Source organism: Puma concolor, chromosome E3, assembly GCF_028749965.1.
Source record: "Puma concolor isolate L17-30 chromosome E3, mPumCon1.1.hap2, whole genome shotgun sequence".
NCBI classification, from domain to species: Eukaryota; Metazoa; Chordata; class Mammalia; order Carnivora; family Felidae; genus Puma; species Puma concolor.
The window spans coordinates 40,343,684-40,368,394 of NC_141682.1; the positions used below are offsets into that span (position 1 = coordinate 40,343,684).

General features: G+C 56.7%; 3 protein-coding genes across 3 annotated transcripts in view; 1 reads left to right on the forward strand and 2 right to left on the reverse strand.

Moving 5' to 3' along the window:
* PRSS22 (serine protease 22) overlaps nucleotides 1-24,711 on the reverse strand; it is a 146,430-nt gene that overhangs the window by 66,372 nt on the left and 55,347 nt on the right. The window lies entirely within an intron of this gene.
* Nucleotides 2,286-12,657, reverse strand: LOC112853109 (testisin-like). The gene is given in 6 exon segments (XM_086692768.1): nucleotides 2,286-2,614; nucleotides 2,991-3,070; nucleotides 3,073-3,132; nucleotides 10,730-11,013; nucleotides 11,912-12,247; nucleotides 12,399-12,657. Coding segments are annotated over 6 exon segments (1,224 nt in total). The 5' UTR covers nucleotides 12,611-12,657; the 3' UTR covers nucleotides 2,286-2,362.
* On the forward strand, nucleotides 16,667-21,834 carry LOC147573198 (serine protease 27-like). The gene is made up of 5 exons (XM_086691524.1): nucleotides 16,667-16,834; nucleotides 17,275-17,437; nucleotides 17,998-18,275; nucleotides 19,862-20,028; nucleotides 21,197-21,834. Exons 1-5 carry the CDS (start codon nucleotides 16,714-16,716, stop codon nucleotides 21,464-21,466), a joined length of 999 nt encoding a protein of 332 aa, XP_086547650.1. The 5' UTR covers nucleotides 16,667-16,713; the 3' UTR covers nucleotides 21,467-21,834.

Here is a 24,711-nt window from a genome sequence, read left to right on the forward strand (position 1 = left end):
CACCCTTCAGTCCCATGGCAAAAATGGCCCCTGGGGAAATGTCATGTGCTTGCCCGGGGAGGGGACCTGACTCACAGCTGAGTCCACGCTACCTTCTCTGGCACAGACCTGACCCCAGTCTCAGGAGAGGACGAACGACCCAATCTGGGGCCACTGTCCCGGTGACACGTGACCCGGACCCAACCAGAATCTCTCCCTGGGACTTTTACCCTGGAAAGAGAGAGGACCCATTGGAGGCCTGAGGGTGGGGCAGCCATGGCCATGGTCACAGGCGAGGACTCTCAGCTGGCCTGAGAGCCTGGAACCTTCCACACTGAGAAAGAGTGCCCTGCGGTGTTGGAGCTCCTAGTCCGGGGGTCCCTGCCCTTCTCCCAACTGCCTTTTCTGCCTCTGACATGACTTTCCTGCACTCATGCTAGTTCTAGGGGATTCTGTTGCTTACAAGGTCTCTAAATGCCAAGGATGGAAACAAAAAACCACAACTCTATAAACAGCTCCTGATGGCCCAAGACCATGGTCCATCAAGGGAGAAGAGAAGATACGTTTCACAGCCTGTCGCCCTGCGCGGGCGCGTCACGATGGCAGTGCCCAGCCCACTGCCTGCAGCACGGGACTCGTGTGACAAATGTCCAGCCCTACCCTCTGTACCTGGTGGCAGGAGGAGGAGGTGGGGGGCGGGGGGCGGCCCCGGGGAGACCAGCCGGCGGCCAGCTCTTCAGGATCCGGTTCGCGTGCGTGCTGATGTCACAGCAGATCCCAAGCCGCTTGGGGTGGCCGCAGCCAGAGTCCCCACGTCACGTTGATGTAACAACCAGAGGTTGTCCTTATCGGCCTGGGGAGAGGCAGAGGTGTAGGGGTGAGCCGGGCATGGGGAGGGGGTGTGCTGTGGCAACTGCGGGGATCCTTCCGAGCCTCTGGGGAGGTGGCTCCAAACGCGACCCTGTGGGCGACACGGCTCAGGTGGGGGCCAGTGGTCCTATGCAGCCGCTCACGCAGGCCCCGGGCCCCGGAAGCGGAAGGAGTCTACCTGCTGCTGGAGGGGCCATCCCGGCCCTGCCAGGGGGTCCCGCGGAGCGGTGCTGCAGGGCAGCTGGTGCAGGGCACAGAAGAGTGCCATCCTCCAGCGACATGTGGGACACCAAGGGTGGTGGGTGATCCTCTTGGGGCCAGCTTGGAGGGCCTCGGAGCAGGGGACAGGAGGCGCCCTCAGGTTCCAGCTCCTCGGAGGGTGGGTTGTGGAAGTGGAAATGGACGGACGCTGTAGGAGACCCCACGGCATGCCCAGGAGACGGCCGGGGACTCGCCACCCAGGGATCTGCTGGCCCCTCCGTGTAGGGCCCGGCAGGTCCGTGTGCAGTAAGAGGCGGGCAAAAACTCTGGTGAGGGGGGTGACTCAGTCCCGCCACCTCCCGGGGCCTCAGTTTCCTCACTGTGAAGAGGGAGAAGGGGAGTTCCAGCCTCAAGGGCCGCCACAGCGCATGAAGCCTGAACGTGTCGCCCTGTAAACCTCGAGGCTGTCGGAGGTGGGACAGAGGCGGTGAGGGCCCCCCTCCCACTCCTCTACTTGTCTCTCCACAGCTGGGGGCAGGGGGTGGGGAGCCGAGGGGAGGAATGTGCCTCAGCAGTTCCAAGGTGTCCCGGAGGCTGCCCTGCTGGCCTGGGGCCTAGGCCAGGCCGAGGCGGCCCCCCTCCACCCGGCCTCACCAGGGGTGCTCCAGCTTGGAGAGAAGCCCACGCCCGGTGTCCTTGTCCTCCAGGGGGCGATGCTGAGCCGTGCTCCTCTGGCTTCTCCGCTCCAGCAGGACTCTGCCTCCGCTGCCCTCGGCGGGAATCCCCTCATTTGGGCAAACGTCATCCGGCTGCTTCCCTCCCTGCCTCGGTTTCCCTGCTCCTCACTGGGGCCTCACGGCGTCACCTCCCAAGTAAACTTCCCGCACCCCAGTCCTGGTCCCGGGTCGGCCCTTCGGGGACAGAGGTAGGACCGGGAACGTCTGGCATCTGGGTGGAGGGTCGCACCGGCATGAACACCGGGGGGCTCGGGATGCTCCCCCCGCTGCACCCCGCTCCGGTCTTCCTGGCCCCCAGCGACCCTGGGGTGACTGACGTCCTCCCGTAAACTATCTTTCTGATTGAACCAACCAGAGAGGGCTCCGTGGTTCGTCACCCAAACCTGAATGGCGCAGACAGCTGGAGCGAGATTTAGGAGCGAAGGACTGGATCCCGGGGGGACCGTGAGGGTGTCCAAGGAGACACCCGAGGCCACAGAATGCTCTGCGAGGCATCGATTCCAACACGCTAAGGAGTTTATTAGAAAAGGGACAAGGTGGGGGACGGGGCCTGGCTCGGCAGATGGCCCCAGCTCTCAGGACTCCGTTGGGCTCAGGCCGGCTGCGGGAGCCCGGCCCAGAGCCCAGCGAGGGGCAGGAGCAGCCGAGAGGGGACTGGCCTGGGGGGCGCCGCAGGCCATCAGCGTCTGGATCCAGTCGAAATACACACTGACGTTGGTGTAGACCCCGGGCCAGTTGGGGCTACCGCAGCCCGATCCCCAGCTCACGATTCCAACCTGAATCCACACACCTCTCTTTTCACAGGCCAAGGGGCCACCGGAGTCACCCTGGGGAGCGGCGCGGGTGAGCCAGGCCTGGCGGGGCAGGGGGCAGGTGAGGGGCTGGCGGAGAGGCAGGGACAGCTGTGGCGACAGCAGGAGGGGAAGCGAACGAGCCTCAGTTTCTGCATCTGCAGAGTGGGCATCGGTCTCAAATTGCCCCTTTCCCTCCCCCGCCAGGGGTCAGGTGAGAATCAAAGGTGATACAATGAAGGCAAAACAATTAATGCTTGTTGTACAAGCTGGAGAAATAAGGCCCATGGTTGTTTTCTCATGAATAAACTCGGGTGGGTTGGTGGGCACCAGGGGGGTTGCTCCCAGGCCCAAGGTGGGGAGGGGTGGTGCCCGGGTCCAGCAAGGCCCTGGTGGGGGCAGGCGTACTCACTTTGCAGGCGTCACGTTGGCCATTCTCAGAGCCAGCACAAATCATGTCACCCGGGTCGTAACTGAGGAAACCGGGACGCCGCACCTGGAGTTGTTTATGATGCACACCTGTGCTTCCTGGAGACGGTAAGGAGGCGGCAGAACTGCCAGGGATTGAGGGTGAGAGAGAGGAAGAGGACAGCTTCGGCCCCTCCCCTGCCATCTGGGACAGGGGGAGCGTGGAGGGGGGGTGGGCTCCCCGGGGCCCCCACAGGGTCCGGGACATCGCTCTCGATGACGCCTCTGCCCCCAACCCAGCACCCTTCACATTATGGGCGATGAACGATGTCACAGAAGGACCCAAGGGATGGGCGGGCGGTCACCGCTTCTCCCTGAAACTCAGTGTCCCCATCTGGAGAATGAAGATGACAGCCCCTAGCTGGGCCATCGGGGAGGTCCCTCAGCCACAGCACGCTCAGGGGGCGGGGCTGACACCGAAACGGTGGAGGATTAACATACTTCATCTGCAGCATCCAGGCTGAAAACGCTCCAGAGTTTTTCTCCAAGTTTATTTATTTTAGAGACAGAGACAGAGAGAGAGAGAGAGAGAGAGAGCGCAAGCAGGGGAGGCGCAGAGGGAGACACACACACACACACACACACACACACACACACACACACAGAATCCGAAGCAGGCTCCAGGCTCTGAGCTGTCAGTGCAGAGCCCCACGCGGGACTTGACCTCACGGGCCGCGAGATCGTGACTTGAGCCGAAGTCGGACGCTTCACCGACTGAGCCACCCAGGCGCCCCGAAAATGCCCCAGATTTGACAAAAGGTATGAATCCCTGTCTTGAGGACGCTGAGCAATTCCCGAGCAGGATAAACACAAAGAGATCTACCCGGAGATACATTTTCATCAAAGTATCGAAGGGGAGACTCCGGGAGACAGCAAGAGAGAAGCTGCATGCGTGTCACATCAAAGATCCCCACCATGATTAACAGCCACATTCTTCTCAGATACCCTGGAGGCGGGGGTGGGGGGTGGGGGGGCTGCGGGATGACACATTCAAAGGGCCGAAAGAATCAAACAGGCGACCGAGAATATTCTGTGTCTGTATCAGAATTCTCTATCAGGCTGTCCTTCAGAAAATGAGGCGGCGATGAACAGATTCTCAGATAAACAAACGCCAAGAAGGTTCGTCCCTAGCAGACCTGCCTTACTAGAAACAGAAAAGGGAGGAAGGGAGGTCTTCAGGACCCTGGCCAGTGTCCGTTCATAGGAAGAGAGGGAGCTGGTAAAGGTGACCACAGGGGTAAATAGGAGACCCAGGACTATTATGGCTTTGGTTTATCACTTCTTTCCCTTCCTTTATAATTTAAGACACGTGCATACAACAATTCTAAATCTCTGAGGAAAGAGCTGCGTAAGGAACGGAAGTTTTGTGTACTACTGAAGCTAAGTTGCTATTAATCCGACATAGATTGTTATAAACTTAACTTGTTGGGGCATCTGGCTGGCTCAGTTGGTGAAGCGTTTGTTGATTTTGGCTCAGGTCATGGTCCCAGGGTCGTGGGATCGAGCCCCACGTCAGGCTCTGTGTTGAAAGTGAAGCCTGCTTAACATATTCTCTCTCTCTCTCTCCCTCTGCCCCTCTCCCCGACTTTCGCACTCACTCTCTCAACTTAAAAAAAAAATCAAGTTTAAAAAAAATTTTTAAACAATAAATTTAAGTTGTTAATCGTAATCCCCAGGTCAACCACTAAGAAAATACACAGAACGCGAAATGGGAAGGTAATCAACACAGACCACTAATAAAAATCAATGAAACACAAAAAAAGGAAATAAAAAAGATATAAAGTACAGATATAGATATTGAAAGATGTGACAAGATATAGAGAAGAAATAGAATAATGGTAGAAGTAAATCCTTACTTATCGGTAGTTAATTTTAATGGAAATGAGTTAAATGGATTAAATTGCAATTAAAAGGCAGAAATTAGGGGCGCCTGGGTGGCGCAGTCGGTTAAGCGTCCGACTTCAGCCAGATCACGATCTCGCGGTCCGTGAGTTCGAGCCCCGCGTCAGGCTCTGGGCTGATGGCTCAGAGCCTGGAGCCTGTTTCCGATTCTGTGTCTCCCTCTCTCTCTGCCCCTCCCCCGTTCATGCTCTGTCTCTCTCTGTCCCAAAAATAAATAAATGTTGAAAAAAAAAATTAAAAAAAAAAATAAAAGGCAGAAATTAGCATGAATTAAAAATAGAGAATCCAGGGTCCCCTGGGTGGTGCAGTCGGTTGTGTGGTTGAGTGTCAGACTTCATTTCGGCTCAGGTCACAATCCCATGGTCGTGGGATCGAGCCCCACTTTGGGCTCCACACTGAACGTGGAGCCTGCTTAAGATTCTCCCTCTCTCTCCCTCTGCCTCTTTCCCTGCTCGCACTCTTTTTCTCTAAACACAATTTAAAAAAAGATTTTATTATTTTTTTAATGTTTTATTATTTACTCTTGAGAGAGAGAGAGAGGCAGACAGACAGAGAGCAAGCAGGGGAGGGGCAGAGAGAGGGAGACACAGAATCCGAAGCAGGCTCCAGGCTCCGAGCTGTCAGCACAGAGCCCGATGCGGGGCTCGAACTCACAAGCTGTGAGATCATGACCTGAGCCGAAGCCGGATGCTCAACCGACTGAGCCACCCAGGTGCCCCTCGATACCCAACTTTTTTTTTTTAATTTTTTTTTTTTTAATTTTTTTTTTCAACGTTTATTTATTTTTGGGACAGAGAGAGACAGAGCATGAACGGGGGAGGGGCAGAGAGAGAGGGAGACACAGAATCGGAAACAGGCTCCAGGCTCTGAGCCATCAGCCCAGAGCCTGACGCGGGGCTCGAACTCACGGACCGCGAGATCGTGACCTGGCTGAAGTCGGACGCTTAACCGACTGCGCCACCCAGGCGCCCCGATACCCAACTTTTAATAATGAATAGTATCAAGGGCACTTGGGTGGCTCAGCTGGTTGAATGTTCGACTTCGGCTCAGGTCACTATCTCACGGTTTCATGAGTTCGAGCCCCACATTGGGCTTCATGTTGACAGCTCGGAGCCTGGAGTCCACCTCAGATTCCGTGTCTCCCTCTCTCTCTGCTCCTCCCCTGCTTGTGTTCTGTCTCCCTAAAATAAACATTTAAAAAAATCATGAATAGAATCAGAAAGATCAACAAGAAAACAGAAGACCTGAGTAACACTATAAATTAACTAGACCTAACAGAAGTTTACAGAACCATCTGCCCCAACAGTAGAATCCACACCCGTCTCAGGTACACATGAACACTCTCCAGGATAGACGGTATGTCAGGCCACACAATAAGGTGCAATAAACTAGAAAAGACTGAAATCATACAAAACATTTTCTCCAACCACAGTGGACTGAGGTTAGAAACCATAAAAGAAGACAGACTGAAAAATTTGTAAATATGTGGAAATTCAACAACATATTCTTTACCAATGGATGAAAGAAAAATTCAAAACACTTTGAGACGAATGAAGATGAACACATGACACAGCAAAACTTGCGGGATTCAGTGCAGGCAGTTCTCAGAAGGGAATAAACGTATTGCTGGAAATGTCCACAATAATACAGGAGAAAAATTTCAAACCAATACCCTGATTTACGGCTTAAGGGACTAGAAGCAAGCTGAGTTCAAAAGTAGAAGGAGGGGTGCCTGGGTGGCTCAGTCGGTTAAGCAGCCGACTTCGGCTCAGGTCATGATCTCACAGTCTGTGAGTTCGAGCCCCACGTCGGGCTCTGGGCAGACAGCTCAGAGCCTGGAGCCTGTTTCAGATTCTGTGTCTCCCTCTCTCTGACCCTCCCCTGTTCATGCTCTATCTCTCCATGTCTCAAAAATAAATAAAACGTTAAAAAAATTTTTAAAAAAAAGTAGAAGAAAGAAATAATAGAGAATAGAGGAAATCAAGGTAGGGAATAGAAAAATAGAGAAAATCAACAGATAAACCAAAACTTGGTTCTTTGAAAGATCAACAAAACTGATTATGAAAGTGGGGACATAACTACAGACTTTATAGCAATAATGAGGACTATAAGGGAAACAGCTATACCCCAAATTAGATCAGGCGGATGAAATGGACAAAATCTTAGATAACACAAACTACCAAAACTCACTCAGGAAGAAACAGAAAGTCTGAACACACCAATAAGAGATGAAATCTGTAGTCAGGGACCTCACAATGAAGAAAAGCCTTAGGCCATATGGCTTCAGTGGTGAATTCTACCAAACCTCTGAAGAAATGAACACCAATCCTTCTTAAACTCTTCCAAAAAATCGGAGAAGAAGGAATACTTCCTAACTCATTCCATGGGACCAGCATTATGGGGGCACCAAATCCCGGACAAGGACATCGCAAGAAAAAGAAACAACAGACCAATATCCTTAGTGCAATAACAGTAATAATAATATGTGTATATATATATATATATATATATATATATATATATATATATATATATGCAAAAGGTATATATACAAAAAATACATATATGCAAACATTCTCAACAAAACGCTAGCAAACGGAACCTAGCAGCATAGCAAAAGAACTGTATACCACGAGCAAGTGAGATTTATCCCATGAATGCAAGCGCGGTTCAACATACAAAAACCAATCAATATAATGTACTACAGACATTAATAGAATGAAGGAAAAAAACCCACAGGCTCCTCTTAGCGGATGCTGGTAAAGCAGTTGACAAAATCCAAATTCCTTCATTAGAGAAACATTCAATAAGCTAGGTAGGAATAGAAGGCACTTTTTCAACACGATAAACACTAGATGTGAAAAACCCACAGCGGACATCACACTGAATGGGGACAGGCGGGAAGCTTTCCCCGAGATCAGGGACAAGATGATGATGCCAGTTTTTGCCATTTTATTTAACATTTTTCTGGAAGTTCCCATCAGGGCAATTAGGCAAGAAAAATAAAACACATCCAAATTGGAAAAGAAGACGTAAAACTATCTCTATGCATACATGACATGATCATCCATATCTACATACATACGTACATATATATATATGTGTGCGTGTGTGTGTATACATGAAATCATAATGAATACATTTAAAGAGGGCTAGGGTTAATAAATGAAGTCAGCAAAATTACAGGACCCAAGATCAAACCACAAAAGTCTGTTTTTCTACTGGGGCACTTGGGTGGCTCCACTGGTTGAGCATCTGACTTTGGCCTTTGGCTCAGGTCACGATCTCACAGTTCGTGGGTCCGAGTTCCGTGTCGGTCTCTATGCTGACAGCTGAGAGCCCAGAACCTGCTTCAGATTCTGTGTCTCCCCCTCTCTCTCTCCCCACCCTCTGCTTGTGCTCTCTCTCGCTCTTAAAAATAAATAAACATTAAAAAAAAAGAAGTTTCATTTACAACGCATCAAAAATAAGAAAATAGTTAGGAATAAATTTAATTGAGGCGATCAAAGACTCATTAACAAAAACTACAAAACACTGCTGAAAGAAACGGAAGACCTGAATACATGGAAATATATCCCTTATTTATGGATTGGAGATATAATATAATGAAGGTGGCAATGCTTCCCCAAAGCAACCTACAAATTCAATGCAATCCCTTTCCAAACCCCAATGCTCTTTTTAGCAGAAATTGACAAATTGGCCCTAAAATTTATATGGAGTATCAACAGGCCCAAATAACTAAAACACTACTGAACAAGTAGAACAAAGTTAGAAGACTCACACTTCCTGATTTCAATATATTATAAAGTTACAGGTATCAGACAATGAGGTCCTGCTACAAGGATGAACATACACACCAATGGAGTACCATTCAGAGTCTAGAAATAAGCCCACACATCTACAGTCAATCAGTAAGGATGCTGAGACAATTCAATTGGGGAGAGGAGTCTCTGTGACAAACGGTGCTGGAGCAACTGGATATCTAAAGGCAAAATAATGAAGTTGGACCCCTACCTCACACCATGTACAAAAATCAACTCAAAATGGATCAGACACATAAATATAAGAGCTAAAACTATAAAACTCTGCAAGAACATGCAAGTAAATCTTCATGATCTTGAATCTGACAGTGGTTTCTTAGACCTGACATCAAAAGCACAAGCAACGAAAGAAAAATAATTTGAGGTTGATCAAAATTTTGCAACTTTTGTGCATCAAAAGATACTAGCAAGAAAGTGCAGCAAAGAGAGCTACACAATGAGGGAAGATATTTGCAAATCGTGCATCTGATGAGGGTTTAGTATCTAGAATACATAAAGAACTATTACAACTCAACAACAAAGACAACTCAAATTAAAAATGGGCAGGGGCGCCTGAGTGGCTGAGTCGGTTAAGTGTGCGACTTTTGATTTCAGCTCAGGTCATGATCTCACGGTTCATGAGATTGAGCCCTGCATCGGGCTCTGTGCGAACAGTGCAGAGCCTGCTTAGGATTCTCTCTCTCCCTCTCTGCCCTTCCGATTGCTCTCTCTCTGAAAATAAATTTTAAAAAACGTTAAACATAGAATTACCACGTGATTCTGCAATTGCACTCCTAGATATATACACAAAAGAACTGAAAAGAGGTGTTCAAATAAAAATTTGTATATGAATGTTCATAACAGCTCTATTCACCGTATCCAAAAGGCAGAAACAACACAAAAGTCCATCAATGGAAGAATGGATGAATACATTGTGGTCTATCCATAGGATGAACTATTATTCATCCATAAAAAGGAAGAAAACTCTGATACATACTAGAACACCCATGAATCTCTAAAGCACCACGCTACATGAAAAAGGCCAAACACAGAAGGTCACATAACGTATGAATCCATTTACCTGAAAAATCCAGAATGGGTATATCCATCAACACAAAAGGCTTCTTAGTGGCTGCCAAAGGGCCGGAAGGAGAGGGTAAGGGGGAGTGACTGGTCAGTGACTGTCGGATTTCCTCTGGGAGGGATGAAAATGTTTTGGAACTTGATGGAGTTCATGGTTATACACCGTGAACATACTAACTTAAGTGTCACGGGATTGTATACTTGAAAATGATTAATTTAAAAAAACAATAAAATGATTAATTTAGGGGCACCTAGGCAGCTCAGTCAGTTACGTGTCCAACTCCTGATTTTGGCTTGGGTCACAATCTCGTGGTCGTGGGTTCGAGCCCCACATTCGGCTCGGCACTGACGGTGTGGAGCCTTCTTGGGGGGCTCTCTCCCTATGTCTCTCCCCCGCTCATGCTCTCACTCGCTCGCTCTCTCTCAAAATAAATAAAACTGTAAAAACTTTTTTAAAAAAGGAATAAAATGATTAATTTAACATTACGTGAACTAAACCTCAAAGAACGGGGTACAGGTACGTGTTAGACCACACACGAACCTTGAATATGCTGAGTGAAGGAGTCAGGGACAGAAAACCACACGCTGTGGGACTCTATTTCTATGAAATGTCCACAGTCCGGAAATCCCGAGACAGAAAGCAGCCCGGGCCCAGCTGGCCTCCCTCTCACTGTGGCTTCGGGCTCACAATCTCTGGAAGGCAGAGGGAACGGGGTGTGGGGACAGGAGGTCCTGCCCTGGCGGGGGGGGGGGGGGGGGCAGGCACTGCTGGGCAGCCCCCAGGAGGGACCCAGCTGCACAGAGACCCAGGTGGGGGCTGCTGAAGCCGCTGTGGACGGAACAGATGGCGGAGCCCGCAGCCCCCCCCGCCCCACCCCCCACCTGCCCCCAGCCTCACCCTGACCTTCTTTGATGTGCCCCCAGCCAGTCACCCAGCAGTCAGCCTTGTTCTGGAACTCAGAGGAAGAGGCCACAACACAGATGGGCTGGATGTACTTATTGTAGGTGACGGAGGAGGACAGCTTCAGCAGGGCGATGTCCTTGAGTGAAGTCCCACTGAACTGGGGATACACGACGATATCCTTCACCCTGTACCGATGGTAGAAGGTCCACAGTTTCCAGGAAGTTGGCCTGGAGGACAGCTCACCAAACTGAGCCGTCCACTTCGAGGGATCTTTGTGTCTGGCGAGGGAGGAGAGAGCAGGTAAGGGTCCTCAGAGGAGGGAGCGCCCCCTGAGCACGCAAGGGGGAGGGGAGACATTCCCTGAGGCGGGGCCGCAGGGGTGCTGCTAGGGCTCATCCTGGACACGGTTAGCGCTTCCTCTCACGGGCCACTGCGCCCAGTGTAGAAATGATGGCAGCCCAGAGAAGATGGGCCAAAATCCCAGAACCCGGGGACCGGGGGATGCGGGGATGGGCAGGAAGGGCCTTTCCCTGAGGTCGGATCTGGCTGGTCACTCAACCGGCCTGTCACCTCCCACAGCAATCCTAAAAAACAATGAACAGGGCACCCTGGTGGCTCAGCCTGAGTGTCCAGCTCTTGATTTCGGCTCAGGTCACGATCTCAAGGTTTGTGGGTTTGAGGCCCGCATCAGGCAGACTCAACTTGGAGCCTGTTTGGGATTCTCTCTCTCTCCCCCTCTCTGTTCCTCCCCCCATTGTGCTTGTGCGCGCTCTCGCGCTCTCTAAAACTTAAAAAAAAAAAGAACAGATGCACAGGACTAGGCAGGTGCGGTCAAAATAGCTTCCCCGAGCCCACGGTCCCGGCAGGCCAGGCTCTGTGCCCAGAGCTCGCCCACCTCGGTCCGCCCCGTGGTGCACCTGCACGGGGGGTGGTGGGATGAGGAGGGGGCGGCTGGTGCTGCCATCCGGGGAGAAGAGAAGACAGCAAAGAACACGACACAAAAGGGCACGGGAATGCTGTAAAGAACGCTCTGGAAAAAACGGAACCGGGTTTTCTCACGTGGCTGCAGCGGGGCCCGGGGCTCGGGAGCATAAGAGAGCTGAATCCGCACGCGTCAGGCCCGGAGGACGCGTCCCCCCAACCCCGATTCGGAGGGCCGCCCGCCCCCAGACTCACTTTTCAAAGCAGTGCGCGGCCGACAGCACCCAGCGGCGGTTGAGCAGGCTGGCGCCGCAGTGGTGGGCGCCCCACAAGCGCAGGCTGCCCTGCCACGGCCAGCGCCCCAGCTCCGAGTCCTTGCCGCCCACCACGCGCGTCGTCGAAACGGTTCGGCGGCCGCAGGGCCCTGGGACGGACACACGGGCACGCGGCTGAGCCGCACGACCCCGGCCGCCCCACCGGCCCGCGCGAACCAACGCGAGGGGCCCCTGGGAAAACGCGCGCGTCGGGGCCGCGCCGCCCAGGGACCGGGGGACCTCGCGCCCCTCCCCACGTGGCGCGCGGGCGCCGCCCCTCCACCCCCCCCCCCCCGCCGGGGCCCGGCAGTTACACGTGAGCAACTACGAGTTCTCGAAACCTGGGCGGGGAGAGGAAAAGATGAGGCGCCCCTTGCGCTCCGGCTCAGGTGCCCTGCGCGGGGAGGCGCGCGTCCCGGGCGCCTTACCTGGAAACAGCTGGTCCAGATCCTGAACGTCTGGGGGGCCCGGAGGGGGGATGGCGGGCGGCCAGGTGAGCTCCCCGCGGTCTGCACGCGCCCCGGCCGTCCCCCACCACCCCTGGGGCGGCCCGCAGCCCCCGCCTCAGCTCACCCTGTCCCCGGAGCCCCGCTCGCACCAACAGCTGCGCCAGCAGCAGCGCCCGGACGCGCGCGCCCATGGCCGCCTCTGCCGCCTCGCGGCGCCCCCTCTGCTTCCGCCCGCTCGGGGCGCCTAACCCCGAGGGGGGGGGGGGCAGGGAACGCCCGCGACGCTGCCCACCCCCCCGCCCGCAGCGGGACCGGTCCCGGTCCGAGGGCTTCGAGCTGGGTACCCCAACCACACCGTGCCCCCAAACGGTTCTTGTCTGCAGCCCTGGGATCCCGGCTGCCCGGCTCGTTGCCCCCCTTCCTCCACCCAGCGCTTCTTCGGGGAAGGGCCAAGGCCGGTCCCCACCAGGACCCCCGTGAGAGCAAGTCCTCACCGAGCGCCCGCTGGGGGCCTGGCGGTATTGGGCTGCTGCTAAAAGCCACGGTCCTTTCCAGGAGCCCGAGTGAAATGGCCTGATGTGGGCCACCTGGAGGCCTCCCAGCCTCCCTGCTGCTCCCGGCTGGCCCCACTCAGCCCCACAGAGCCTACAGACAGTCTGCCTCGTCCTTGGGCACTGGTGCAGGGCACCAAAGTCATCAAGTTGTCTCTTGAGTTATAGATGTGAGTGAACAACTGAACTGGGGCCCCCAGGACCGCCCTCAGAGTACTGATCCACTACAAGGACTCACAGGACCTAGAGAAGCGGTCATCTCCGTGGTGATGGTTCACTGCAGTGGTACAAGGCGTGGAGGACAGAGTCTAGGAGAGACCAGGTGGAAGCTTCCAGCTTCCCCTTAGCAATGGAGTCAGATGGGCAGAGCTTAATTCTCCCAGCAATGACGCGTGACAACGGACGTGAAGGGGTGCCGGCCGGGGAAGCTCATGTGAGCCTGGGTGTCTGGAGTTTTTATCCTTGGGGTTCCGTGACAGAGGCAGGGTGGACAGCCCACGTGGCTAACCCTAGTCCTCAGACTAGGGCACCTCCTGTGGTCCAAGTGACGCAGTGTGGCCCGAGGCGGTCCCATCAACTGTGCTATTAGCATTAAGTATCTGGAGTGGCCCAAGGCTCCCGGTCTACAAAGACGCTCTTTCCAAGCAAGACTTTGCAAAGACTCAGAGGTGATTTCCTAGGACCTGGTCGAGGGTCGGTTCATCCTAGGCCTGTTCACTTAACCTGTTGTCACTGCACGGCCACCAAGGATAAAGCAACATTGGAGGAAAATCCACACACACGCACCAGAACGATCTGTTTGAATACAGGGACCGGCTTCGAGGAAAACGGAGGGAATAAATACACGGAGCAGTGGACAGCTTGGAGGACGCCGACTGGTGGGCTTCGAAAGCTCTGGCGAGGGTGTTCACAAACACTAAACAAGAGTTAGGCAGGAAGAGGGGCGCCTGGGTGGCTCAGTCGGTTGAGCGTCTGACTTCAGCTCACGGTTTGTGGGTTCGAGCCCCGCGTCGGGCTCTGTGCTGACCGCTCGGAGCCTGGAGCCTGCTTCGGATTCCGTGTCTCCTTCTCTCTCTGCCCCTCCCCTGCTCGCGCGCTCTCTGTCTCTCTCAAAAATAAATAAAACAGGGGCGCCTGGGTGGCGCAGTCGGTTAAGCGTCCGACTCCAGCCAGGTCACGATCTCGCGGTCCGTGAGTTCGAGCCCCGCGTCAGACTCTGGGCTGATGGCTCAGAGCCTGGAGCCTGTTTCCGATTCTGTGTCTCCCTCTCTCTCTGCCCCTCCCTCGTTCATGCTCTGTCTCTCTCTGTCCCAAAAATAAATAAACATTGAAAAAAAAATTAAAAAAAAAAAAAAAAATAAATAAATAAAACATAAAAAAATGAATACAAACCAAGAAGTGTGTTAAGTAAAATAAAATCAACGGTTGAGAAACGACAAAGAGAAAGCCAAGTTCTAGACTCCCCGGCAGCAGACTGGTGTCCTGATATTGGCACCAGATGTCCCAGGCATCTGTCCGGGACTGTGAACTGGCCTAGCTTATGTAAGTCCACGGGGAGACCGAGTTCCCACCACGAGCTCGGCAGACACGAGGAATGGGACGAGCCGACGTAGAAGAGGAGGGATGTGACATCATTTCTGAGTCAAATGCTTTGCTGGCTGACAAAATACCATAAAGTGGGTGGGTGGCTCATAAACAACAAATATTTATTTCTCACAGTTCCTGGGCTGGAAGTTTGAGGTCAAGGTGTCTGGGAAGGGCCCCTTCCTGGTTCACAGCTGCTGCCATTGCCCTGTGTCCTCACGTGGCCTTATAAGGGCACTGATCCCACTCATGAGGGCTCCACCCTTCGGTCCTAATTGCTTTGCAAAGGTCCCACCTCTAAACACATCACCTGGGGCTTCAACATACGGATTCCGATATATGAACTTGGGGGGGGGGGGGCGGAGGGGACACAAACATTCCAACCCCAGCACAAGGCTGTGTGTGTTTTACCTCCTCAGTCTCACACTCAGCAGTTGACCAGTGACCTGTGAACACAAAAAGGGTTATTGAGTGGGTGTGGGTTTTAAGCAACACTCATTGTGATGATGATAAGTCCCCTTGTGACGTCCTTAAATCAGCTTTACTCTGGCTCTTACAGAATTCTGATAATCTAGGGGTTCTCAAACGGAATTTCTGGGACGAAACTAGAGAAAAAAAAAATCTCAAGCAGGCAGGATGTGCCTTGATCCTCGTAAGGCATCAGGGAGTCATATTAAGCTTCTTTTGCAAGCACAAAAATCGATAATACTGTTAACAGAAGTGCTTTCCTATTGTACGAGTATTCTAGCACGTAAATTCCAATTTTTTAATATAAATATATATATATTTATTGTGACAAAATTGGTGACAAAATTGCCCACGAGATGAAAATGAACCCAAGACTTAAGAATGAAATACGGGGTGGCGGGGGGGGGGGGCACCCGGGCAGCTCAGCTGGTTAAACGTCCAACTCTTGGTTTCCGCTCAGGTCATGATCTCACTCACTGTTCATGGGCTTGATAAACCCATAAATAAACTTTGGGGGGAAAAGGAATGAAATACAGAAATTTTTACATGGACACGTCACAAGCCACTGAAAAGACATGAGTCACGAGTCCTTATGTCCCCAATAACAGAGCTTTGAAATACATCAAGCAAAAAAAAAAAAAAAAAAAATTTTTTTTTAAGTTCTTAATGCTCCAGATACTAGGAAATTCACATTTCTCCCCTCAGAAATCAAGAGATCAGGTAGGTGGGCAAGGCAGTAACGCCAAAGCGTTCACTGAACATGATTTTGACCTAAATCAGGTATTTGGGGCTGCTCAGAGCCCCACCATGGCCCCCCAGGGGGAATAAGCCCTCTGGAGAGGGAGGTGCGTGTAGGCCAGGTGGCGCGGGGGCCTCAGAAAGGACGGCTGCTTGTGGAGAGAAGGAGAAAACTTAGCCACCAGGGAAAGTGTCCTGCATCCCTCCCTGCCCGGCGCCCTAGGCTGGTCAGCTCTGCTTTCTCGGCCACGGCCACCCACGGGGCTTTACAGAGGTGAGGCGAGGGGAGCGCAGCGGCCATCCAGGCGCTTGCTGTTTGCGGTCAGGGAGAGATACCAGGGGCGTCTCCTCGCTGCTCTACCCCCGTGGATCACGGGCCCCTCTCACTCTGCAGGCATCTTGGCCCCACCTCGGGCCCTTCAGAGTCCCGGGGTGCACACGAAGCCCGAGGGGGCAGACTGGGGTGTGACCTCGGGTCTGCGGTTCCTCTCCCCCGCCTCCCCTTCTCAGGGTACTTACGAGACGCCCCAGCACAGAGCACAGAGGTATGTGGTTTTGTCACCTGTACGGCCTCCGGTGAGTCATTACACCACGGGAGTCCCGCTTCCTCTGCCGCATAGGGGGATCATAATAGCGCCTGGCGAATGAGTCGGGAGGAATATGACACGGGTGATACAGGCCCGCACCCAGGAAGTGCCCCGTAAGTGGTGGCGTGGTTGGTGCCGCGAGGCCAGTGAGGCCAGGGTGGGGGAGCGGAGGCCAAGGACCCTGTGCCCAGGAGCAGTGCGGAGCCGAGCCCCAAGGGCAAGGCGCGGAGGAGTCAGCCACACCCCAGGACAAGCCCAGAACCTGGGCTTGGCTGCGGCCATCTACTCCCTACCCCCCCCCCCCCCCGAGTGTCTGAGGACTCTGACCCCAAGAGCCAGCCGCGGAAGTGGTGGCTGGGACATACCATGTCGCCGGCCCTCGCCGCCAGCCTGCTCTCCCTCCTCTCCGTGGCTCTGCAGGGGAGCCCCCCTGCTCTCCCACCCAACTTCTCCCTGGTGAACGCCAGCGCGACAGGCCTGGATTCAGGTAGGACGAATATCGGGGTGCCGAGAGGAGGGGCAGGTGCAGCCGATGTGTGATCCCCGCCCTGCGCCTTATAGCCTGTGCGGGGCAGGTCCTCCAAGGAGCCCAGATGCGGGGAGGGGGCGGGGACCCTCATTCAGCCACCCCAGACCTCAGCGTCCACCCGCACCGAGCCGCGTTCGGGCTGTCCCAGGAGGAGCCGAGCGTGGCTAAGCCATTTAGGGCTCCAGCTCCCGCTTCCCCCAGCTCAGCTGCGGGGCACCGCCCCGAGTCATCCCCTGGAGCACGGGGTCCTACGTCACAAAGAATTGCACCTCGTGGGGCCTGAGGAGAAGGGACCGGGTGCCAACCCCCGAGCAGCAGGGATACATGAGGGCGGGTCTGCAGGGCCAGGGGAGCCCAGACGGGACCACGCATAAGTGGCCCGTGGACTCACCCCGCAGTGTGCGGACGCCCACACGTGTCAGGCCGCATCGTGTCGGGGCAGAATGCCCAGCCGGGCCAGTGGCCGTGGCAGGTCAGCCTGAGGGAGCACGGACAGCACGTGTGCGGAGGCTCCCTGATCACCGAGGCCTGGGTGCTGACTGCAGCCCACTGCTTCGACCAGTGAGTATCTTTGGGGGGGGCACAGGCGTGTGCCGGGGTGGCCGGGACCTGCCCTTCCCCCTCCCTTCTCCGTGTGAACCACAGCCTTCTGCCCATCTGGAGACAGGCGGAGGAGGGTCGTCACTTATCCACCCAGGATGGTCCCTGTCCTCAAGGCTGGGCACTGGCGGGGGTGGGGGGGGAGGGAGGAGGAGACAGACCGTCCGGCCCTCCCATCGTCCACCCGCCAAGAAATGATTCGCTTCCCAGAAACCAAAGGCCCCCACACGGAAACATCCCTTGAGAGGCCAAGGCCTCAAGTGCACCGCTCACCAGCTGGGCAGCATTTGGGCAGGTGACCACCTCCTGGGCCTGGGGTACAGTCGCCAGAGGGGGGCGTGGTTGTCCGGCAGGGGTGGTCCCAGGATTGGGCGGGGCACTTGTCATTTCTGGCACGCGCACAGCTCGCAAAGCCGTCTATCTGTAGCATCAGGACCCTCAAATCAAGATCGTCCCCGGCCCCCGCCCATGGGACCCTGGCACAGCCCTCACCCCCCCCACCCCGACTCTCCCATCTCCAGGAAGCAGCCCCTGTCCGCCTACTTCGTGCTGCTGGGTTCCATCTCCTCCTACCCCCAGGCCGGGGAGCCCCAGGAGCTCCGCGCGGTGGCCCAGTTCATCAAGCATCCCGAGTACTGGGAAGAGAACAACAGAGCCGACGTCGCCCTCGTGCGGCTGGCCGCACCTGTCACCTTCACTGACCTCATCCTTCCAGTCTGCCTCCCCAAACCCGGAGACTCTCTGGGTCACGGCACCTGGTGTTGGGTCACCGGCTGGGGGAACGTCGCCACAAATCTACGTAAGGACGCCCCGGGCGTGTGGCAGGTGTTGGGTGGGGACCAATGCTGACGGGGCCTAGGGCCTCCCGCCTCCCCAGGGCTGGCCGCACCCGCCACCACACTCATACAGGACGAACGTGGAGCCTGCACACGGCAGAGGGGAGCCACTGAAATGCTGCCATGAATGAGCAGCCTGCCGCCCCAGACCCTCCGTCAGGCTCCCCGGTCTGCCCTCCCAGCACACCGTAACCAAAGGACTAACGCCAGGCCCCGGCAGAGCTCTGGAATGCTGGCCAGGCTGGGGCCCGGAACATTCTGACTGCCCAGTGCCGGTGCCCCTTATATGTCTGCAGAATTTACACACGACCCCTGCCCTCGTGGCTTGGGACCCAGGGCCTGCTCGCCTGGGCTCAGTCCTGGCTGGGTGACCTCCACCAGCCCCGCTGGGCTGTGGCTTTCCCCCCCTTGGACAAGTAGAGCTTCCAGGGCTAACCTCGCGGGGTTAACGTGAGGGTTACACGGAGTGATGCATTTCGGGAGCTCCCGGCAGGGCCGGGCAAGAGTGAATTCTCGATACGCGGCGGGCCAGCAGCCATCACCACCGTCAGCGCCATGCTGTAATGTCACCTTGTCCTTGGCCGCCATAACAGACTACCACAAACCGGGGCGGGGGGGGGGGCTTAAAACAACAGAAATGTTGTTCTCTCACAGTTCAGGAGGCCACGGTCTGACGTCAAGATGCTGGCAGGGCCGGGCTTCCTCTGAAGGCTCCAGGGAAGGAGCCTTCCCGCTCCTTGCAGCTTCTGGTGGTTCCGGGACATGCTTGGGGTTCCTTGGCTCATGGCCACATCCCCCGGGGACCCGCCTCCACCTTCCCACGGCCTCTGCTCTGTGGGCTCTCCTTTTCTGTCTCACCTTGATCCCGCATGACTTCATCTCAACTGATCGATCTGCAAAGCCCTTATTTCCGCAGAAGGTCACCTTCTGAGGTGCTGCGCGGACACGAATTTTGTTTAAGTTTATTTACGTATCGAGAGACAGAGCAGAAGAGCGTGCCTAAGTGGGGGAGAGGCAGAGAGAGAGAGAGAGAGAGAGAGAGAGAGAGAGAGAGCATCCCAAGCAGGCTCCGCACCGTCCCCACGAGATCGTGACCTGACCCGAGGCCGAGTCGGGCGCTCGACCTGCTGAGCCACCCGGGCGCCCCAGACATGAATTTTTCAGAGGCCACACTCAACCCGCTTTTGACCTGAGCGTTAGGGGGCCAAGAAGAGAAGGGTCATTTGGTGGAAGCGACTTGACCACACTCTCTGGCCAGGGTCTCCGCTCCTGCCCTGCACCCCACAGTGCGTCCAGCTTACCCCGCTCCCCGGGCCCGGGGAGGGAGGCCAACACCGCCGGGGAGGGCTCCACACCCCTGACATGCGCTGCCAGAGGGAGGGGGGCAGCGGCTCTTCCTGCCAGGCTTTCCCGGACACAAACGCAGGTCCCCGCTCCTCGAGAAGCAGAAGAGTGACAGGCAGAAATGACAAGCAGTGGCTGAGAGCCAGGAGGCGGTCACCTCCCTTCTGAGCTCTGCTCTGCTCCCCCCCCCCCCCCCGCCCCGCAGCGCTTCCTCCACCCTTCACCCTGCAGGAGCTGTACCTGCCCCTCATTGACACCCAGACTTGTAACCACTACTATCTGGAGAATTCCGGCACCGTCAGCCCGGGGCCCGTCATCCTCCAGGACATGCTCTGTGCCGGCTTCGAGAGTGGCCAGAAGGACGCCTGCGGGGTGAGCAAGCCACCCCCCTGCGGGGGCCGGGGTCTCCCACTCCCCATCACCCCCGAGGACTCCCAGGGCGGAGGAGGGCAACGTCGTTTGAAATACCAGGGTCGGGCTCCTGGGGGGCTCAGTGGGTTGAGTGTCCGACTCTTGATTTCAGCTCAGGTCATGATCCCAGAGTCGTGGGATCGAGCCCCGCATCGGGCTCTGTGCTGACATCGTGGAACCTGCTTGGGATTCTACCTCTCCCTCTCTCTCTCTCTCCTCCCCCCCCCCCCGCCCCCTGCTCCTCCCCTGCTCGTGCTCGTTCTCTCTCTCTCAAATACATACATACCGAGGGCAATTTGAAAAGGAAAAAAAAAATGTTCCTGGACCGGGTCTCGCTTTAAATATCCCACCAATATTATCAGAACGTGAAATACTTGCAAACACGCTTAAACAAATCGTGACTGTATTTTCTCTCCCTAAAGCCTTTTCTTTTTGGGCCAGAAATGTCTTTTTCCTCTCCAAAAAAAATAACACTCGGGGGCCTTTGAGCAACTTGTCCTCAGGGGCAACATCGCTTCTGGTCTGGGTTGCTTTGGTCTTTCCTTGTCTGCTTTTTTTTATTAATTTTTTTTTTTTTTACTGTTTATTTATTTTGAGAGAGAGAGCGCGAGCACAAGTCGGGGAGGGCAGAGAGAGAGGGGGACACAGAATCCGGGCTCTGAGCTGTCAGCACAGAGCCCCACGCGGGGCTAGAACTCACAAACTGCCAGATCGTGACCTGAGCCAAAGTCGGACGCTTCACCGACTGGAGCCACCCAGGCGCCCCCTCCTTGTCTGCTTTTATAAGCAAAACACACTTTATCTCACGTGCCCCCTTAGTATTATCACAGACTTTTTCGTCAAAAACCAAGCAACTTTGTTAGCGGCACAGAAGTGCTCCTCAGAGCCCCTTCTCTGAAATGCAGTTTTCTTTAGAGAATATGGTGTTCCATCCGCCAGGGGTTTGACCCCTAATTCCCAGACCTCTGCTGCCTTCCAGCAACACCCAGCCCACCGACCCTCCGTGCACTAGACCTAGCCGGCAGTGTGGAAGGGAGGTTGGTGGGCCTGGGGAGGCCCCTGGGAACTTCCTCCCGGGAGCAGCCCAGCCCCTCTGGCCCTACCCTTCTGGACTCCTCTTCCTCTCTAGGGTGACTCCGGAGGGCCTCTGGTCTGCGACATTGGTGGAGTCTGGACCCAGGCAGGCGTAGTGAGCTGGGGACATGACTGCGCCCTCCCGAAAAGGCCGGGGGTGTACATCAACGTCAGCATCTACACCGCGTGGATTGTCAACACCATCCAGGGCTCAGCACCGGACGCCAGAAACTTCTCTCCGATCTCTGCCGGGATCTTCTTCCCTGCCGTGTTGCTGGTTCTGTATCTGCTGGGGGACACGCTCGTCTCCCTGGGCCTCGCCTGACCGGCCACCCACCCTCTGTCCTCTGGGACCCTCTCTGGCCTCTGTCCCTCAGGAAGCCACCCCCTACCCACATCTCCCCGACTTCAGACCCCGCGGCCCATGGCCCGGCCCCACCTTTCGAGCATCCCCCATGGGCTTCGAGCTTCCCTTGCCCGCCCTGCCAGCCTGTGAGCCCCTGGGGACAGAGCCCGGTCTCCCCACTCCTCACCCACCAGTCACATCTGAGTCCCAGGGTGCACCCACGCCCGGGGGCTCCTGTGGTGGGTCTCTGGGGCTCTCGGAACTGGGGTTCGCAGCGCCCCCCCCCCCCCCCCCCCCCCCCGTGCTGGGTTGGTGCCTTTGCAGGCCTGTCGATGTGAGAGGCAATAAAGACACCCGCCCCGTGCCTCGTGCCTCGGGGGCCCCAGAAAGGTGTATTTTAAAGCACTTCCTGTTTGTGGGAGCTTTACCCCCAGGGTGTCACCACAAGCTCACGGCAGGCCTCAGAGGTCCGCGTTACTAATGTTCCCACTTTCCTCAGACAGGGAAACCGAGGACTTCAAGCTCCAGGGCTTGCCCAAGCCCGCTCGCTCTAGCAGCCCCGTCCCCAGGCACAGTGGGGTCATGGCAGGGCTGGGGGTGCATCCACATCACCCCAAGTATGAACATCAGAGCCAGGCTGAGCTCTCTGCCCGGCTCTCGCCCTCCTTCCCCAGCCTGTCTCTCCAGGGGCCACGTGTGAGCCGGCAGCTGGAGGAGGCGACACAGGGCTGGGACCTGAGGCCGGGGTGCGAGTGACTGGACGCCCCTGCAGTTTACGACCAGGGCAGGGGATGGGAGGAGACGAGCGCAGGCTGGGCCCCTTTCAGCGGGACCCTCAGCCTCCGTCCCGGGCGTCCCCACCCCGGCCCACGGGCAGCCGAGGGGTCACCTCCGGCAGGGGCTCCCTCCCCGCAGGCAGCATGCTGAGAACCCTTCCCCCTCTGGCCCCCCCCACCCCGCCCCTCCAGGGCTTCCTCCGCAGCATCCCCTGTCCTTGCTCCTCTGAGCCCCGCAGCCCCCTCTGGAGCCTTCTCTGGACGCACAGGGCCTGTATGTCTCCGTCAGGGTTGTCTCCTGATGGCCAGAGAGCCAGGGAGGTACTCCCAGCCCCAGCCCCGGGGCCCAGCCAGGATGGCCACTGCTGGGTGGCATGGGGGGGGCCTGTGGCCAAGGATGGCCCCGAGCCCCGAGCCCCGAGCCCCAGGCAGAAGAGCGGGCCTCCCGCCTGGCAGCCGGCCCTGGGGGAACGGAGCCCGAGCTGGATCCCCAGTAGCATCCGGCATCCACGCCAGAGCCACGGGCTCACCACCGAGGTCATCGCCGCGCTCGCCACGCACCCACGGCCGCGTGCCGGCTGGAACAGCGTGCTGGGTGGCCCGCCAGGCACGCCAGGGGCGAGTGCGCGCCCCTCCTGCACGTGTGACCACAGACGTGGACTCCGGCTGCCGCCGCCCGCCTTCTCCAGGCTGCTTCTGGGGCCGGCGCCTGGGGGAGTGGGGGGGAGGCGAGGCAGCAAGGATAGGGAGAAGGAGAGGACGACAGGGACCTCCAGGACCCCCCTGGGCTTTGCACACCCTGCCTCTGTATCCCAAAGGGCAGACATCCCCCACGGAGCGTGGAGGGGCCACTGGCCTCCCCCTGGCGCTCCCCCCCCCCCCCCCCGCCCCACGCAGCACTCCTCCTGGGCCAGGAGACCCGGAGGTCCCTCTAGGACGGCCACAACAGGGACCCTCTCCACCCTGGGAGAGGCTCCGCCAACCTGCATCCCCTCTTCTCCGCCTACCTTGTCTCCTTCCACCCCTTCCTTTACTGCTCCATCAGCCCTTAGGTTCCACAGACACCAAGACTGCCCCTCATGGGCCCGGGACGCAGCCAATGGGCAGATGCACACGCGACAAACCAGATGGCCGTGGATGCTTCAAACGGCTGGGAAGGAAGTGCGGCTTGTAGTGAAACAGCCCTCCGAGGGGGAGGAGGCAGCAAGCTCGCTGTAGACGGGAAGCCAGCAGAGAAGCTTCGCTGAGGGGTGACGTTAGCACCGAGCCCCGCCGTGAGGGAGCCTGCCGTGCAACTCTCTGGGACCTGGGACAGGAGTCTGCAGGGAGAGGCGACCCCAGGCTGGAGCCAGCCCGGGGTTCACTAGGGGAGGGGACCGGTGAGGGGCGGGGCTGTCGCGCACTGGGAGAGCCGGGATGGTTTTGGCAAGACCTGGGGCCGCAGCCATCCCTCGGGGTGCAGTGGACAAGGGACTGCCTGGGGTCCCTGTAAGGCACCAGAAGGCAGTCGCCGGCCCTGTGACTCGGGCCATGTGCCACACTTGGCCCCAACCGCAGGGAGCTCACAGGAGATTGGCCAGTTACAAGTGCTGTGGTGCCAAGGGCCACAGAGGGGAACCGTTTAGGGAACTCCGCCCCCGTGCCAGGGACCCGGTCCCGTCCTGTCCCTGAGCCCATCTGCCGGAGCCCATGCCCGCAGCCCCCACTCTGCAGCTGACTTGTGGGAGACACCCCAGTGTGTGAAGTCAAGGAGGTGTGCCGACAGGCCAGCTTCACCCTCTGGAGGAGGTTTCGTGTCACCCGGCACCCCGGGTGTCACCAGCGTCTCTCTCAGGGTGCCCTGGATCCAGGACACCGCGGGGAACCCTCTCGCCTGTGCCACCTGCTCCCGATCCCTTGGGCGCTCACCACCCAGGCCCAGCTGAGCGTGTTGTGGGGCCAGGCCCTGGAGCGGGGCTCCCACAGGGGGGACACCTAGTCCAGGCTGGCTCCCCTGACTGGAGGGACCCCAGAAGCCAGTGCTGGGAAACTCATCATTTTGTGAATCCCACCACACCCCCGATAGTGCTTAGGACACAGACGGGGGCACCAGGAAGGCACAGCCTCCCAGAACCTCGCTTAGGAGAGTCACTGGTCACGGGGACACTGGGAGACAGATAGCCTAGGGGTGCCTCTCTCATTTGGGCCATTTTGTTCCCCCAAGGACCTGGGCAGGAAAGAAAGTTTGTGAAAGGGGTTTCAACTTCCAAGATTTAAATTGGAGGAGGTGGGGAAGGGGGGAGAGGGGGAGGTGGGGAGGAGGAGGAGAGGAATGCGGGGGCCGGAGCCTGCCACCAGGGGGCAGCCAGGCTTGGCAGGGACTAGCCTGCCTGTGGGCTCAGGTGGGGAAGAGACCAGAGACCATCACTTCCCCGAGTCTTCTCCAAGAAGGGAAAACACGAATCTTCT

What these genes read in the sequence shown, in the direction of transcription:
- LOC147573198 (XM_086691524.1), top strand. Translation starts at nt 16,714, where the DNA reads ATGTCGCCGGCCCTCGCCGCCAGCCTGCTCTCCCTCCTCTCCGTGGCT. An exon ending in GCAGCCCACTGCTTCGACCA is followed by an intron (nt 17,438 to 17,997) that starts GTGAGTATCTTT and finishes TCCCATCTCCAG; the next exon opens with GAAGCAGCCCCTGTCCGCCT. An exon ending in GAACGTCGCCACAAATCTAC is followed by an intron (nt 18,276 to 19,861) that starts GTAAGGACGCCC and finishes CCCGCCCCGCAG; the next exon opens with CGCTTCCTCCACCCTTCACC.